Source organism: Lupinus angustifolius, chromosome LG09 (genome assembly GCF_001865875.1).
Source record: "Lupinus angustifolius cultivar Tanjil chromosome LG09, LupAngTanjil_v1.0, whole genome shotgun sequence".
Taxonomy (NCBI): domain Eukaryota; kingdom Viridiplantae; phylum Streptophyta; class Magnoliopsida; order Fabales; family Fabaceae; genus Lupinus; species Lupinus angustifolius.
Window position 1 is genome coordinate 21,336,308 of NC_032017.1, and position 13,610 is coordinate 21,349,917.

Sequence of the window (13,610 nt, forward strand, 5' to 3'; positions counted from 1 at the left end):
TATATGTTGATTGTTCTAAGACACAATTAAAGATATCAATAGAGATAGAGGATCTTCGTCAACTAAACCATATACATCATGAGTAGTCTTCACGTGGAAAGTCAGAAATTTAATTAAAGCTAGAAATGAATCCAATAAATCAAGATTCAGGAGTAGGTATTCATGTGGAAAGTCAGAAAAAGCATTAAAGCTTATAAAAAAAACACTATAACTCACATCCTCAGGTTACCAATCTTTCAAAAAATATTATTAAGATATTAACTTGGAACTAAGGGACCGCTACTAATGCCAGTTCAGATGGGCAAGTAATTGTCCCTTCTACACAACCTTTTTTTGTGTATCTAAATGTGCCTTTTAGAGTTGAGTTTTGGAGTGAATACATGAAAAGATTTTAAGTTATAAAATATATGCGGAAGATAACTTGATACTTTCTATTTTATTTCTTCTAATTCAAAATCCAACTCGTAAATCTGCAAGTGCATGCAGAAACCTCATTCATTTGTATTGGCTGCCAAACTAGCAATCAATGACTTAATGTTATGACTGACCATTAATAATTGTTTGCTTCAAAATTGTGGCTGAATAATGTCATGTGGCATATGTGAGAATGACTTTCTCATAGATAAATAAGAACTTTTAATGTGGATAAGAAAATGCAAAAGAATAAGAAGGTGTAAGAATTTTTTTAATACTATCAAATATACTTCCTTAAATATTGTTATCTCTATAGAGTGGTATATTATTAGATTAATATTTGGTTAGTCAAACATTTAAAATTGACTTTTACTTAGATAATGGGATGGAAGGAGTATTCTTTTTTTTTTTCCACACCATTTTCTTAGGATTAGTTTGAGAGTAAGAAGGAAATGAAATGAAAGGTTTGAGAATCATGAATATGTTAATTTCTTCTCCTCCAAAATCCAACTCACAAATTGATCTTTTAAGGCTAAGAGGCCCATAATCCGAAACGCTTTTGATATTTATCGCAACACGTGTCGCTAACAAGAATCAAACCTTCCACCTTGAAAATAAAATGATTTAGTTTGACTTAGTTAATTGTGGGTGACATATGGGCTAGACTTGGGGAGGCCCATAACCCGAAACCTGTGTTCATACTACTTCACTCCATTTCCTCTCTCTCTCACTCTGCGTTTCTTCCCTTTTTCTATTTCAATTCCAATTCCTGTTTATGTTATAAACCCTGCAAGTTTCTAACATGGCTGCCACCGTTGCTTCCAAATGTTCTCATCGTACGTTCTTTTAACATTCTTCTGTTTCATTTCTTCTTTTTTTGCCCTTTAATTTATGGTATCATGCAACTTTTTACTTGTCAAACTAATTTTACAAATGATCTTTTCAAAAAATTTATTTTTGATTTGTATTAGTTTAGAGTGATGCTATTATAGTTAGATGGTTGTTAAAAAAAAGTTATTTTTTTTTACTGGAGATGTGTTTATGCAGAGAAATTGATGCAATTATGGAACTATTGTTTATCTCTCACATTATTCTTTGCATAGTATTGTGTTGTGTGAGCCTTATGCACTGGGTCTAGAATTCCAACTTTATTTGTGTTAAGAGAATTGAATTGCAAATTTATCTTTGTTAAGTGAATTGCACCCACCCCCTTCTATGTTTTTTTTGCTTGTAGTATGAATTTTCTTGCCAATTGAACTAGTTGCCATTTATCTTTATCCGAGGGCGAGGAGTCGTTGTCTCGAATATTTGAGACAGTGGTGATCTGATTTTGGTCTTCATCAATGTTAGTCTCAGTTACATTTTGAAGTTCAGCAGGCTTGTCTGAGGTTTTTAGTTTCCTTTCATGTTTTTGCTGGTTCTTATTGCAGTTTTTATCACCCGATACTATTTACCGGCTTTGAAAAACATGGGTCTCCGTTCATACGCAACTTCCTGGTCTATTAGGATGTTCTCCTCATTCTCAAACCACATAGTTTCCGGCGAGTGAATCATTGATTTGCATCTCTATTAATATGGAGATGTCAATTAAGCTTGCTAACTCCCTAAAGTAGAGGCACTCCAGTGATACATTATCTTCAGTTCTTTATATATGCATTCATATATCATAACATGGATACACCCCCTATCATTTTTATTGTAATTAAAAATAATGCGAATATTTCTTTTCTTGATTCATTTCATGATTACACATTAGCTGATATTTTCATGGTCAATTAATTACTTCATTTGGTTTCATGTGTTGAAAAAACATAGTTGGTCGTTCTCTTTTTGGTGGATTAAGGAACAGCGTCCCTGGTTTACTTACAACATCACACGAGTTGACATGTAGCAATTTCTTATCTCAGGTCAGTTTATGAATGAATGGCAATGTCATGGCTGTGATATTATTAGTGATATTTTCTTTCACAGCTTATCAGCTTATTTATTTCATTTTCCCCCATGTTTATCAAACTTAGTAGTAACCTGAAGTTGTAGATATCAGAGGTATCAAAGTGAGTCAACAAGGGTGTTTCCGACATGTGGTGATTCCGGTTGGCTCACTTTGACAGCTTCTTTGTCGGTAATTTTTCCTTAATGATAATATGATCAGCCACACATTATCTTAAATGTGTCAGAAATCCATTCTTCCACCCTCTTTCTCGATTCTTCTTTTCTTACCAAAAATATTTATTTGCATGCCTTTTAGCAGCAGCAGCGCACCTTCATACAGATGAGGACTGTTCTCAAGGTTGTTGATAATTCAGGGGCTAAGAAAGTGATGTGCATTCAAGCTTTGAAAGGGAAGAAAGGGGCAAGATTAGGTGACACAATAATAGCATCAGTGAAGGAAGCTCATCCTAATGGTAAAGTGAAGAAAGGAAAGGTTGTGTATGGAGTGGTAGTAAGAGCAGCTATGCAAAAGGGAAGATGTGACGGGAGCGAGGTCAAGTTTGATGACAATGCCGTTGTTCTTGTTGACAAGCAAGGCCAGCCTATTGGGACCAGAGTTTTCGGGCCAGTGCCACATGAGCTCAGGCAAAAGAAGCATGTCAAAATTCTTACTTTAGCAGGACACATTGCTTAAAGGAAGAAGGGTGTTCCTTAATTTATCTTGGAGTCCACTGTTTACTGCTACCAGTTGAATAGTTGGGATATTTGTTTCATTGGTTGTGTTTTTTGTTAAAATGTAACATTGGTATTGACAAACTCAGTTCTTTCATACAACTCAAGCTCTCACATCAGTATTCAAAAGAAAGTTGTTGGTTGGCCGCAAATTCCATCCAAGCACTTATATATTTGTTGGGTTTATTTAAGTGTGAAGTCTCACATTGAATATACGGAGAAGTGAAAGAGTGTATAAGTAGAAAAGGCTCGTATAACTAATATCTTAAGGTTTTGATTCAAGACGTGGTGTCTCACTTGTGGCTCTCCACTCTTCCCATACCCCGGTAACAACAGAACTCCCCAGTAGTTAGAGGTTCCCCGATTGCAGTCTGGTCCAACAATATTGATATCATATTCTAATGTGAATTTCACCTCTCCACAGGAAATTCCTACTGCTTCATAGTTTCCACCACCTCTTTGAGGACCATATATTGTGCACACAGGGTGGGTAAATATGATGATTTGCACTTAAAATATGCCAGCAGAGTCTCAAACTCATGTTCATGAAGTCATTTCTCCCACTTACACAAAGAACATTAAGAAAAAGAGAATGAAAGAAAACAACTCTAAATCTAGGGGAGAAAATAATGCCAAAAATGATTATAGAACCGATCACAGAAGTTTAGGAATATGGAGAATATGGTACATATGCACTATTACAGAAGCACGTGTAAACCTCAAACTTTTGCTATCCATATTATCTTGTCCTTTGTCTTTACATATACCTTAATCTTTATAGCTGTTTCCTATCGTTAGAGAAAAGAATACTTTTGTGCCATCCTACAAAAATCCTTTGCTTTTTTCATTAATCTATTACACTTCATTATATTTATCTATATATCCTTTGAACTTCATGCATGCATCAACAACAGAACTTAGATTTCTTCATCTCTTGCTCCAAATCTTCCTTGGAGCAATGACAACACATTTCGATACAATAGTAGAGTAAATGAACATCCCTCTGTGTTCTCTTTAATTTAGAAGTTATTCTAGTGTGTCATATAAATATAAATATATATATATATATATATATATATTATTTCTTTCTGCTACAACACATGCATGGCTATGATTATCACCTTAAAAGAATACCTTTTATACAATATATGCAAACCACCATTCCTATAAAATTCCCTTAATGAAAATATATTTGTAAAAACACGTATGCAAAATAAAACGTTACAACCACAAACATATATACTCATTATATGTATGTGTCGTTAACTTCATATTCACTATATATATATGTCCTTACTTTCATGTTTTCTCCCTACGCATGCAAAGGCATGCACATTATCCTATCTACTATATGATATGACTAATTAAAATGTTTGATTTCTGAGTAAATATCTATAGATATGTCCCTGATAGCTTTGAAAGAGTAATCAGAGAGGTATGATATTTACAACTATAAGTCATGGATACATTTTGCTTCAATATAAAATTCATATTTATGTCTAGGCTGAGAAAGCAAAGAAACACTGAGTATCAATTTGAAGAAGTTGATAATATTGGAAAGAATGTAAACATGTTGTAATCAGTACTTCTTTCTGCAAACAAGAAGTTGATAATATTCTGCATGTAGTATCATTTAAGTTTGCACAGGTTACCTGGTATTATTGATACATGAACAATTCTGTTATTTTCACAAAAGGATAAACTATGAGGAGGAAAAGTCAGATGTGATAAAATGATATGATTCACACCTAAAGTCTGTATATTTTTGTCAATTTTCTTCAAATTTTTATGTCCTTATCACAGACACTAATCACAAATGGTAATATGGCAGAATGGATAGCTCTTTTATTATCCTGGTCTAGATTCTAAAAGAATCTTAGGATGTTTCTAGTTTGTGGACCAAGTTTAAAAGGACCTGCTTTTGTAGGATGTAGATTTTGCACCTCATTCTGGCAACACCTACCTCTAGCACTGTGCACTTGTGGATCAAGTTCAATTATCCTTGTGTTTCATTGCATTTCTGTGCCTGAGTTTTCTCTAGTCAACCTGGTCTTTACTACTCATGTTTTCTTGCACTTATATATTAGGTAACTTGATAGGTTTTCTGGAATCATCAAAACTGATTGCTGACCTCTTCCTGGTATTTGTGCATGGATGATGATGGTTATTTGTGGTCATATCATCCAACTTCGTTCTGTCAATGATCTTATTTGTGCTTCTACAACCATTGTTTATAGCCAAGGGCATAACTAGAACATGCTGAGGTTGAAAAATTGGTGTTGGACGAAGAGGGGTCTTCATGGGACAGAGAGAACTCAAAGGAGTAGAAGGATAGAGACATTCTGTTGAAGGATTCTCAGGTGGCGTGATAAAATTACTTCCCCAAAAATTTCGAGGAAAACTTTGAGTACTTGCACCAGAAACTTGCTGAGTAAAGGTAACTGGTACCATCCTTTCATCGGTTGAGCTTGACAACCACGACAATGAAGTTCCTTGGGGCCTCTGAGACCAAGATATTTTGGCTTGTTCGTCAACAGCAGGCTGCAAGAAAGGAAACTCGGACGCTGATTTCGTAACATGAGGGTTTCCGTTCCTATCATTCAGCTGACTAAAATTGCCATTAGTAGAATGGGAATAAGAACATGCATATCTGCTGACTGCAAGACTTCCTTTTTGAGATACACAATAAGGAAATTCAGAGTCTGGACCATTCATCAGTAAGGTGCTTTGCGATGCCTGATGGTTTTGAATTTTCCCTGACTGCAATACATTTCCGGATGAGATTCGTAATGGCGAACCAGATACCCAATCCTGCTTAGAAGATCTTCCCAGTGAAGAATTTTCTAAAGCAGCAAATTTAGAAAAATTCCTTCTTCTGGATTCCTCATCAGCCCTAACATCTCCATCATATTGTTGGATCTCTTCGCTACTTCGACCAATTGGAACATCCTTACCCATCAACCTCACTGTTGTTTGGCTGGAACTTGGTGAGATATGATCTGAACTTTCCTTCAGAGAAATGGTCCCAATTCCCTTGGGATTCTGAAACCGATCACTTTGAATTTGTTCAATGTGTGTGTTTCTCATGAGATTCAAATTTGCATAGAATGGGTGGACATTGCGACTAGAACACAAATCAGAATAAGGACAGTGGATATCTTCTCTTTCCTTACATTGTAAGGCAGTAACAACTAACCTAGTTGGATAATGTGGAAGTTGATTTTCACCATCTTTTGGAAATGTCTTCTGCGCAACATGCCTCTCGTTAATGCTTAAAATTTGCTGGCTTCTTCCATAGAAAACATTACTAACGGGTAAGCCACTTGAAGAACCTCGTGATGTACTTAGTATCTCTGGCTGGTTCATCCCGAATTTTCCACTTGAACTGAAGTTGATTAGCTCACCTTGAGAATTGAGTGGCAAACCAACAAAATTCGGATTCGAACAGTTAGTTCTTACACCTCCCTTCCCCCAGCCTGTAAAGGGGAATGAGTTATCAATCATATCTGCAGAAAAAACATGAGATAAATGTCTGTCACCCAAAGCCTGGTCACGATTATCACTATCTCCATAAGTTTGCAATGGAAATTGTGATCTCTCATTTGCTTGATCATATGAAGCATAAGAAGATGAGGGCTCCAGAAATGTCCTTGTATTTGCATCAACATGAAAAGTTGTATTCTCCAAATGGTCAATGAACTTTCCTATGGAGCTGAAAGATCCAGATTCACACTCATCTGTATTTATACCAGACACCTGCACATCTTCAACTGTAGAAGGAGGTCTAGAAATGTCAGCGTATGGAGAACAATTCGGCGTAAATGTATTGCTTCCAGCAAATAGATGTAGACTATCATTGTCACAAAATGCCACCTCGGTTAATGATTCGGACTTCTCTTCAAATTGCTTTGATTCCTCTTGATTGATACATGGCTTCAAGGAATCTTGAATAGAAACTTGTTCCAGAGTATGAGAAAACTGTTTCCTTTCTACTATAGGGGAAACCTCATTCCTATTTTCTACATTAATGGAACCGTGATCGTAATTTCTGTCTGCATTCAAACATGTAGTTTCATCATCACTTCCAGACCACTGCTCCTTTACTAATGAAGTAGCAAGCACAACCGAAGATTTATTGAACATGGTTTCAAATGAATCTCCCTTTTTTGGGCTAAGTGGATCATCTTTACAAGTAAATCTCACATGTCTATCTGATGTTGGCACCATATCATCGCAATCGCTTTCTTCAGAACTATCTTCGCTATCACTGCCACTCGATCTCTTTCGAGAAACTTGCTTTAAATCATTCTTCAGAATGCCATGGGCAGGAGATGCTTCTTTTAGTTGCTTTTCAACTAAGTCACAATCTTTATTGTTTTGCTTCTGTTCTTCCGATAAGATCTTTGAACCAAATTTCTTTTTATGGATACAAGGATCAATATCTTGAAGTCTAACCATTTTATTACCAATGGTACTTCTTATTTTTCTGAAACTATATGCTGGAGTTTGCACCTTGGACATATAAGCATCTTCCTGAGATAGATAAGATTAACAAAATTATGAATGTTCTATTAGCACACAATCTCATTATGAAAAATTTCTTTATGATTAGTAGTATACCCATAAAGAGTTCCTAGTTAATAAAGAAAAGGTTCATATGTACTTATATAATTTTGTATAAATATTATTTTTTAAAACTTGTATGTCTAAATGGAAGCTTACACTGAAAATAATTATATATCAAACTAGATGAGGGGTAATAATTATATATGATAATCACATATGAAACTGTATATAACAGCCAACACGAATCATGAGCTTAGGTTCAAAATCTTATTAACACATTGTAAAACCTACCAAGGTTTTTCATAATCATAATTTTGTGGAAATATGACCATACACTAACACTTTCAGAATAAGATCAGAAGCTCTAACAGGAGAACAATAAGTCCAAAACTATTACACAATATATACGCGTCTCCATTAATGGAGAGACAAATACTTAATTTTACATGCATTTTCAATGACAAAAATGTAATTACATTATATATAAAAGATAAAAGTGTCTTATCATATTATTGTTTTATTTGTTTTGTGTAGTACTTGTCTCTCCGTTAATGGAGAGGATCCATATTATCTACCAACATTAAATGATGTATGAAAACCTGAACCCCCACTAGCCAAAAACATATCCACAAAAATGTAGCCCCAGAAGAAGTGAGAATATGTTGATCTAGCCATGGCCCCCCATATGATAATATGATAATTCCCTCAAAGTTATTAGTTAACAGTGACGGGGCGCATATATAAAACCCATAATCATTAGCCTCATCTACTTCAACTTCTACCTCGTAACCCCATGATGAGTGGCCCCTTCGGTAGCTATGGTACTTCTCCTCATTATACAGCTGGTGGAGTAGATTCATTACCTTCTCAATTCTCTTCCGTGCACCAAGGCACTTGTCTATGGTTCTCTTTAATAAAGGTACGGGTAGGTATTACGCGGTATGTTAGCCTATCAAATACTTGTAAGCTAGGAGTATATTAAGTAGGGTTTCTATAACTCTTTGCATAATCATTTCTAGTGTTGATTCTTGTATGTTTAAATCAACACCATGTGGGAAATACCAAGGATAAAAAAATTTATTTATTCTAACTCGTTCATGTAAATAATAATAATTATTCATTTCTTTTACTTAAACTGTACGTAAAAATCCAGATCGTTTCCTTAAAGGGAATCAATTCGTAGAAGAACCCCAAATTGTTACGACATATCAATTCTTTTTACTCTCTTTTCCCAACTTTTATTACTTCCCCGTATTTCTTTCTTAATACTGAACAAACCAACCATCACTTTCGTCCACAATTGTATGTGTGCAACTCAGTTGTCTATCTAATCAACAGTAATCTTATGCAGAAATAAATAGAGTTAGGAAACCTATAATCCCATGGCATAAGCATAAGCAACTACATCAACATAAAATCTACAGTACTATGTAATATTTTATGCTCAAAATCAATGACAACTAACCTTGTAAAACATGAAAACATGGTTCTCATAAGAGAAATGAAGTTATATTTATGAGACATGATGAACCACATACCTTGTGAGTCTGAGTGAGGTCATCGTTGAAGAAACTGTTGCTTTTCTTCATCTTCTTATTTCTCTTCTTATTGTTGTTGTTGAGAGACGCATCACCAGTACTTTCACCACGCTTCTCCATCTTGCTTTTATTCTTCCCTTTCTTCTTCGTCTTCTTCTTCTTCTTCATACTTTGAACCGTACCATTATCTTTGTCTCGGTGTTGCGGCGGCGGCAGTGTGAGAATCTCAGCGATGGAGCGCTTCTTAGGTTTGGTAGTTGTCTTGATATGACGGCGTTGATCAGTAATGTGTTGATGGTGGTGGATGGAAGGAAGAGAAGAGTGAAGGTTATGGAAAGTAGAGAAGGGCCAAGAGTTGAACACGTTCATGGACCTCATGTTATAAGTATAATCCCTGCAACAATAAGAAGAACTATGAATAATGATAAGAAGAAGATAGATAGATATATTAGTATGATGAGATAATACCTTATGGAAAACCCATTGAGAGAGAGAGAGAATGAAAGAAGGAAGATGAGAAAGAGAGAAGAAAGAAGGAGAAGACTGTTATGTTCTCTTGTGTTGTGTTGTCTGCTTGCTTTTCCCTAATTTATGGCTACTGAAAAGGACGTGAGTCAAATATCTGCATATTTATTGTCATACTTTTTGTATTAAATATTTTTTTGGTCAATCAGATATTCCGACACATGAAGTGAGTAACAAATAACACATGATCATTTATAATAAATAATAATTTTATATTTTCCTACTAAATTCTCTAATCATGGAAAAATATCATATGTCACTTGAAAATTAATTATCAATTAAAAAATAACATATGTTACTTTTTGTAAATATAAATATTAATAAGAGATTTTGATAAGAAAATATATTATATTTCGTTCACCAAAACAACACATACTTACATTATACAATATTTTATTATTTATTATATGTATCACTACTCATTTGAATTCAAACACGGATTGTGATGTAATAATAAGGAGAAAAGGCTATGAGGCCACCATACTCCTACGCGATCACCTATCTTCCCTTCCTGTCACGCGCTTACACTCATCTCGAATCCTTCTTCAATGCACCTTTTTTTAAATAATTATTCTATTATCTTATTTCAAAATATGAGTACCAACATGTCTTAATTCAAGTGGTACATGCTTAATTTTCCTTAAGCAAAATCTCAGGTTTAAATCTTATAAATAGAAAAAATACCCGCTGAAACAGTAATAATAATGATAATGGTAATCGTAATAGCAAAATTTGCGTATATATGCGGTCCAAAAAATATCAGTAAATGTGAGGTTTATATAGATTGAGTGGTACTTTAATTTTTGTAAATGAATCTCGTTAGTGCATATATGATGCATTTAGATTAGACGTATATACAATAAATAGTGAGGTCCATGAATAAGAAAAACAGAGTGGGATAGTCAAAATGTATTAATTAATTTGGATTTGAGCTGAGTTTGCAAAGGTACTTGAGTTTTCTCCACTAGTGTCATTCAAATGTAACTTTGTTGGACTTTAAAATACATCGAACAAACCAAACATATTTCCCAGGAGAAGGAAGCTTCTGAGGCTACAAGCTTTTTGTGATGCCTTCTTTATATGTTTTCCTTTTGCAAAACATATATGTATGTTCATCACACTTATGTCATTTTATGTATCTTATATTAAACGTCTCTAGTTTTATATCTATCTTTTTATTATGTTGGTCATTTTCCCCTTTAACTACATGCATTTCGTTCATTGACTTCTTTACTCAGATTTATTTTATTTTATTAATTATTTTGTAATTGAATTTTCTATTTTTTCACATGTTCACGGTTTGTTTTTTAAATAAAATATAAAAATTACTGGTGGACCAAAGAATCATAAAAGTTGGGAAAAAAGAACATAAAATGTTTTCCTCCACTAGCTTATGTTGAAACTAAAACTTTGACATTTGACATTTGACATATACACATGGATTCCCACAAATAATGTTATGGTGAAAGTTACAATGGAATCAAATGTAACATTTTGGAGGATTGAGATAGAAATATGAGGAAGCGCGTGACAGATAACGAGTCGTATGTGCGTGTGGTGATATGAATAACAGACGTTCCCACTCACAGACAACAAGGACGACCAACCTTCTTAATTTCTGTTTAATATTTTGTTATTAGCATAAAATCTATATGGTTGCTATATAAAGATTTATACATATGCATTTTATTATCCACCATTTATTTATTTTTATTTTTTTAAGTTAATATTAATTAAATGTTAATGAATGATGATGCAATAACAGTATATAGAACTCATATATTATTAATGATTGATGATGCAACCATAACTAGTATTGAAAATAGAAGAAAAGTTGAGTTTTGTTAATGTTTCATCTCAAAACCAATTGGCCATGAGAGGAGTAACTCAATAGGTATTTAAATCATTCTCGAAACAACGAGGTAGGCGATATAGGACTTACTTTCCAAGAAAACTAGCAAGTTACCTGTGCATTCGTACGGGGCAGTATTTTTTGCCGTATGATTAATAACATATATATTTCTCGTGCATTCGACTGGATAAAAACACATATTTCCTAAACCATTGTTGGTTTCATGCATAGTCGAAACAAATGTTTCAAAATTATTAAACTGAAATTGATAAATAAACAACTACAAAATAAACAATTATAATAACAAAAAGTTTTGATATTAATTACCTCTAATTAAACAATGATATTAATTACCTCTAATTATTTTTCAAAGTACTCCTTAGTCGAACAAACTCGACCAGGATTGCTGTAAAATTAATTACCTCTAATTAAACAATGATATTAATTACCTCTAATTATTTTTCAAAGTACTCTGTAGTCGAACAAACTCGACCAGAATTGCTGTAAAATTAATTACCTCTAATTATTTTATTTTAGATTAATGTTCATTGTGTATAAATATTTGAAAATATTTTTAGCATTCAAATATTGTATAATTAAATGTTATTTATTTGATTATGTTTTGGCTAATAATCATTGTATGAAAATAACTCATAAATTAAAAACACACTAAGTTAGGATATGACAGATATATTTTCTGATAAATTTAATCAAAATAATAAAAAGAGTCTACTAATTGATTTGTTATATTCCTAATTAAAATACATATATTTTTCATGAATATATATATCATTGTTATCTTTTAATTCATATATAGTGGTGTTATTATTATTCATTAATTCATTAATTAAGCAAAGGATAGGAAATGTCAAATAGGTATGGATTGACTTTGATCATGTGGTGTATGGTAGGAAGTAGAGCCTTTTAGGAGGGAATTTTTTTGCTGAGAGCTTGACAAGTAGCATGAAGGAACCTTATTTTCTTATATAAAGATGGTAGTTGGAGTCTTCCAATCTCTCAATTATTTGCTTAAATCAGTTAAATGTAAGGATTTTCATCCAACATGGAGTTTCATGAATGCACAAGACTTATTCCATCAATAAGGTTTTTTGTATGGGGAACCAATTTTTTTTATAAGTACTAGCGTGTCGACATGCACGAAGTCTGTCGACCCGCATTCTTATTTCCTAGTATTAAATATTTAAGAGAATCGTATTATATTTTTTGTGATAAAAGAAATATGAAACTAAATTGTAATTCTTTTAAAAAAGTAAATTGATAATATGATATTTTTAAGTATGTAACTTTCTATAACTCCTATTACTATTTTTTATTATGTATAAAAACATTGTAATAATAGTTAATTAGAAGGGTAAAATAGGCAATAAAAAATTACACCATATTAGATAATTATAAGATGTTTTGGCTTTATATATACTAGCGTGTTGACATGCACTACCGTGCCTGTCAACCCGCTTTCCTATTATTTGTAATGTGTATTTTACATATTAAGTTGTATTATATATTGTAATTTGCAGTTGAATATATATTCGTTTGAGGTAATTGTTCAATCTTAAAGAAATGATACATATACAATTGTGTTCATCAAGAATAACGTCTTGATTCACTTAATTTTATTTTCTAGCATGTTAACAGGCACAGGCACTACCGGGTCTACCAACCCAATTTCGTATCGTTTGTATTGTGTATTCTACATATAAAAGTGATTTTTTATCTAATTAATTAAAATCTATTGAGTAAATCTATTGCATTGGTCACAATGTATATCCATTAAATTAAAAAATAGGAATGCATGAAATATATTGCATTGGTCACAATGTATGTCATTGAGTAAAGAGTATGTGAATATTTGATATTTAAAACATCCAAACTACACGTTACAAACAATATGAAAGTGGGTTGACAGACACAGTAGTATCTGTCAACACGCTAGAAAATAAAAATAAGTGAAGATATCAAGACTCTATTCTTGATGAACACAATTGTATATGCATCATTTCTTTAAGATTGAACAATTACCTCAAACGAAT

At 33.1% G+C, this 13,610-nt stretch overlaps 2 protein-coding genes and 1 long non-coding RNA gene across 4 annotated transcripts; 1 reads left to right on the forward strand and 2 right to left on the reverse strand.

Moving 5' to 3' along the window:
- On the forward strand, positions 1,137 to 3,180 carry LOC109355759 (50S ribosomal protein HLP, mitochondrial-like). Of its 2 annotated transcripts, none has more exons than XM_019598965.1 (3): positions 1,137 to 1,250; positions 2,230 to 2,321; positions 2,663 to 3,180. In XM_019598965.1, exons 1-3 carry the CDS (start codon positions 1,217 to 1,219, stop codon positions 3,038 to 3,040), a joined length of 504 nt encoding a protein of 167 aa, XP_019454510.1. In that variant the 5' UTR covers positions 1,137 to 1,216; the 3' UTR covers positions 3,041 to 3,180. The 2 variants fall into 2 exon arrangements, with proteins under 2 accessions (XP_019454510.1, XP_019454511.1); XM_019598966.1 differs by having other exon boundaries at positions 1,138 to 1,250; positions 2,666 to 3,180.
- Positions 1,287 to 2,223, reverse strand: LOC109355760. The gene is made up of 2 exons (XR_002108680.1): positions 2,045 to 2,223; positions 1,287 to 1,542 (listed from the first exon to the last, which is right to left on the reverse strand). It is a non-coding gene; the product is annotated as an uncharacterized LOC109355760 (long non-coding RNA).
- Positions 4,585 to 9,587, reverse strand: LOC109355903. Its single transcript, XM_019599178.1, has 2 exons — positions 9,183 to 9,587; positions 4,585 to 7,611 (listed from the first exon to the last, which is right to left on the reverse strand). Exons 1-2 carry the CDS (start codon positions 9,558 to 9,560, stop codon positions 5,155 to 5,157), a joined length of 2,835 nt encoding a protein of 944 aa, XP_019454723.1. The 5' UTR covers positions 9,561 to 9,587; the 3' UTR covers positions 4,585 to 5,154.

Excerpts from the sequence above, each read along its gene's own strand:
- LOC109355759 (XM_019598965.1), top strand. The coding sequence starts at position 1,217 with ATGGCTGCCACCGTTGCTTCCAAATGTTCTCATC. Across the intron at positions 1,251-2,229 it reads TGCTTCCAAATGTTCTCATC|TTGGTCGTTCTCTTTTTGGT; the intron begins GTACGTTCTTTT and ends GAAAAAACATAG. Across the intron at positions 2,322-2,662 it reads GTAGCAATTTCTTATCTCAG|CAGCAGCAGCGCACCTTCAT; the intron begins GTCAGTTTATGA and ends CATGCCTTTTAG.
- LOC109355903 (XM_019599178.1), bottom strand. The coding sequence starts at position 9,560 with ATGAGGTCCATGAACGTGTTCAACTCTTGGCCCTTCTCTACTTTCCAT. Across the intron at positions 7,612-9,182 it reads ACCTCACTCAGACTCACAAG|GAAGATGCTTATATGTCCAA; the intron begins GTATGTGGTTCA and ends TATCTATCTCAG.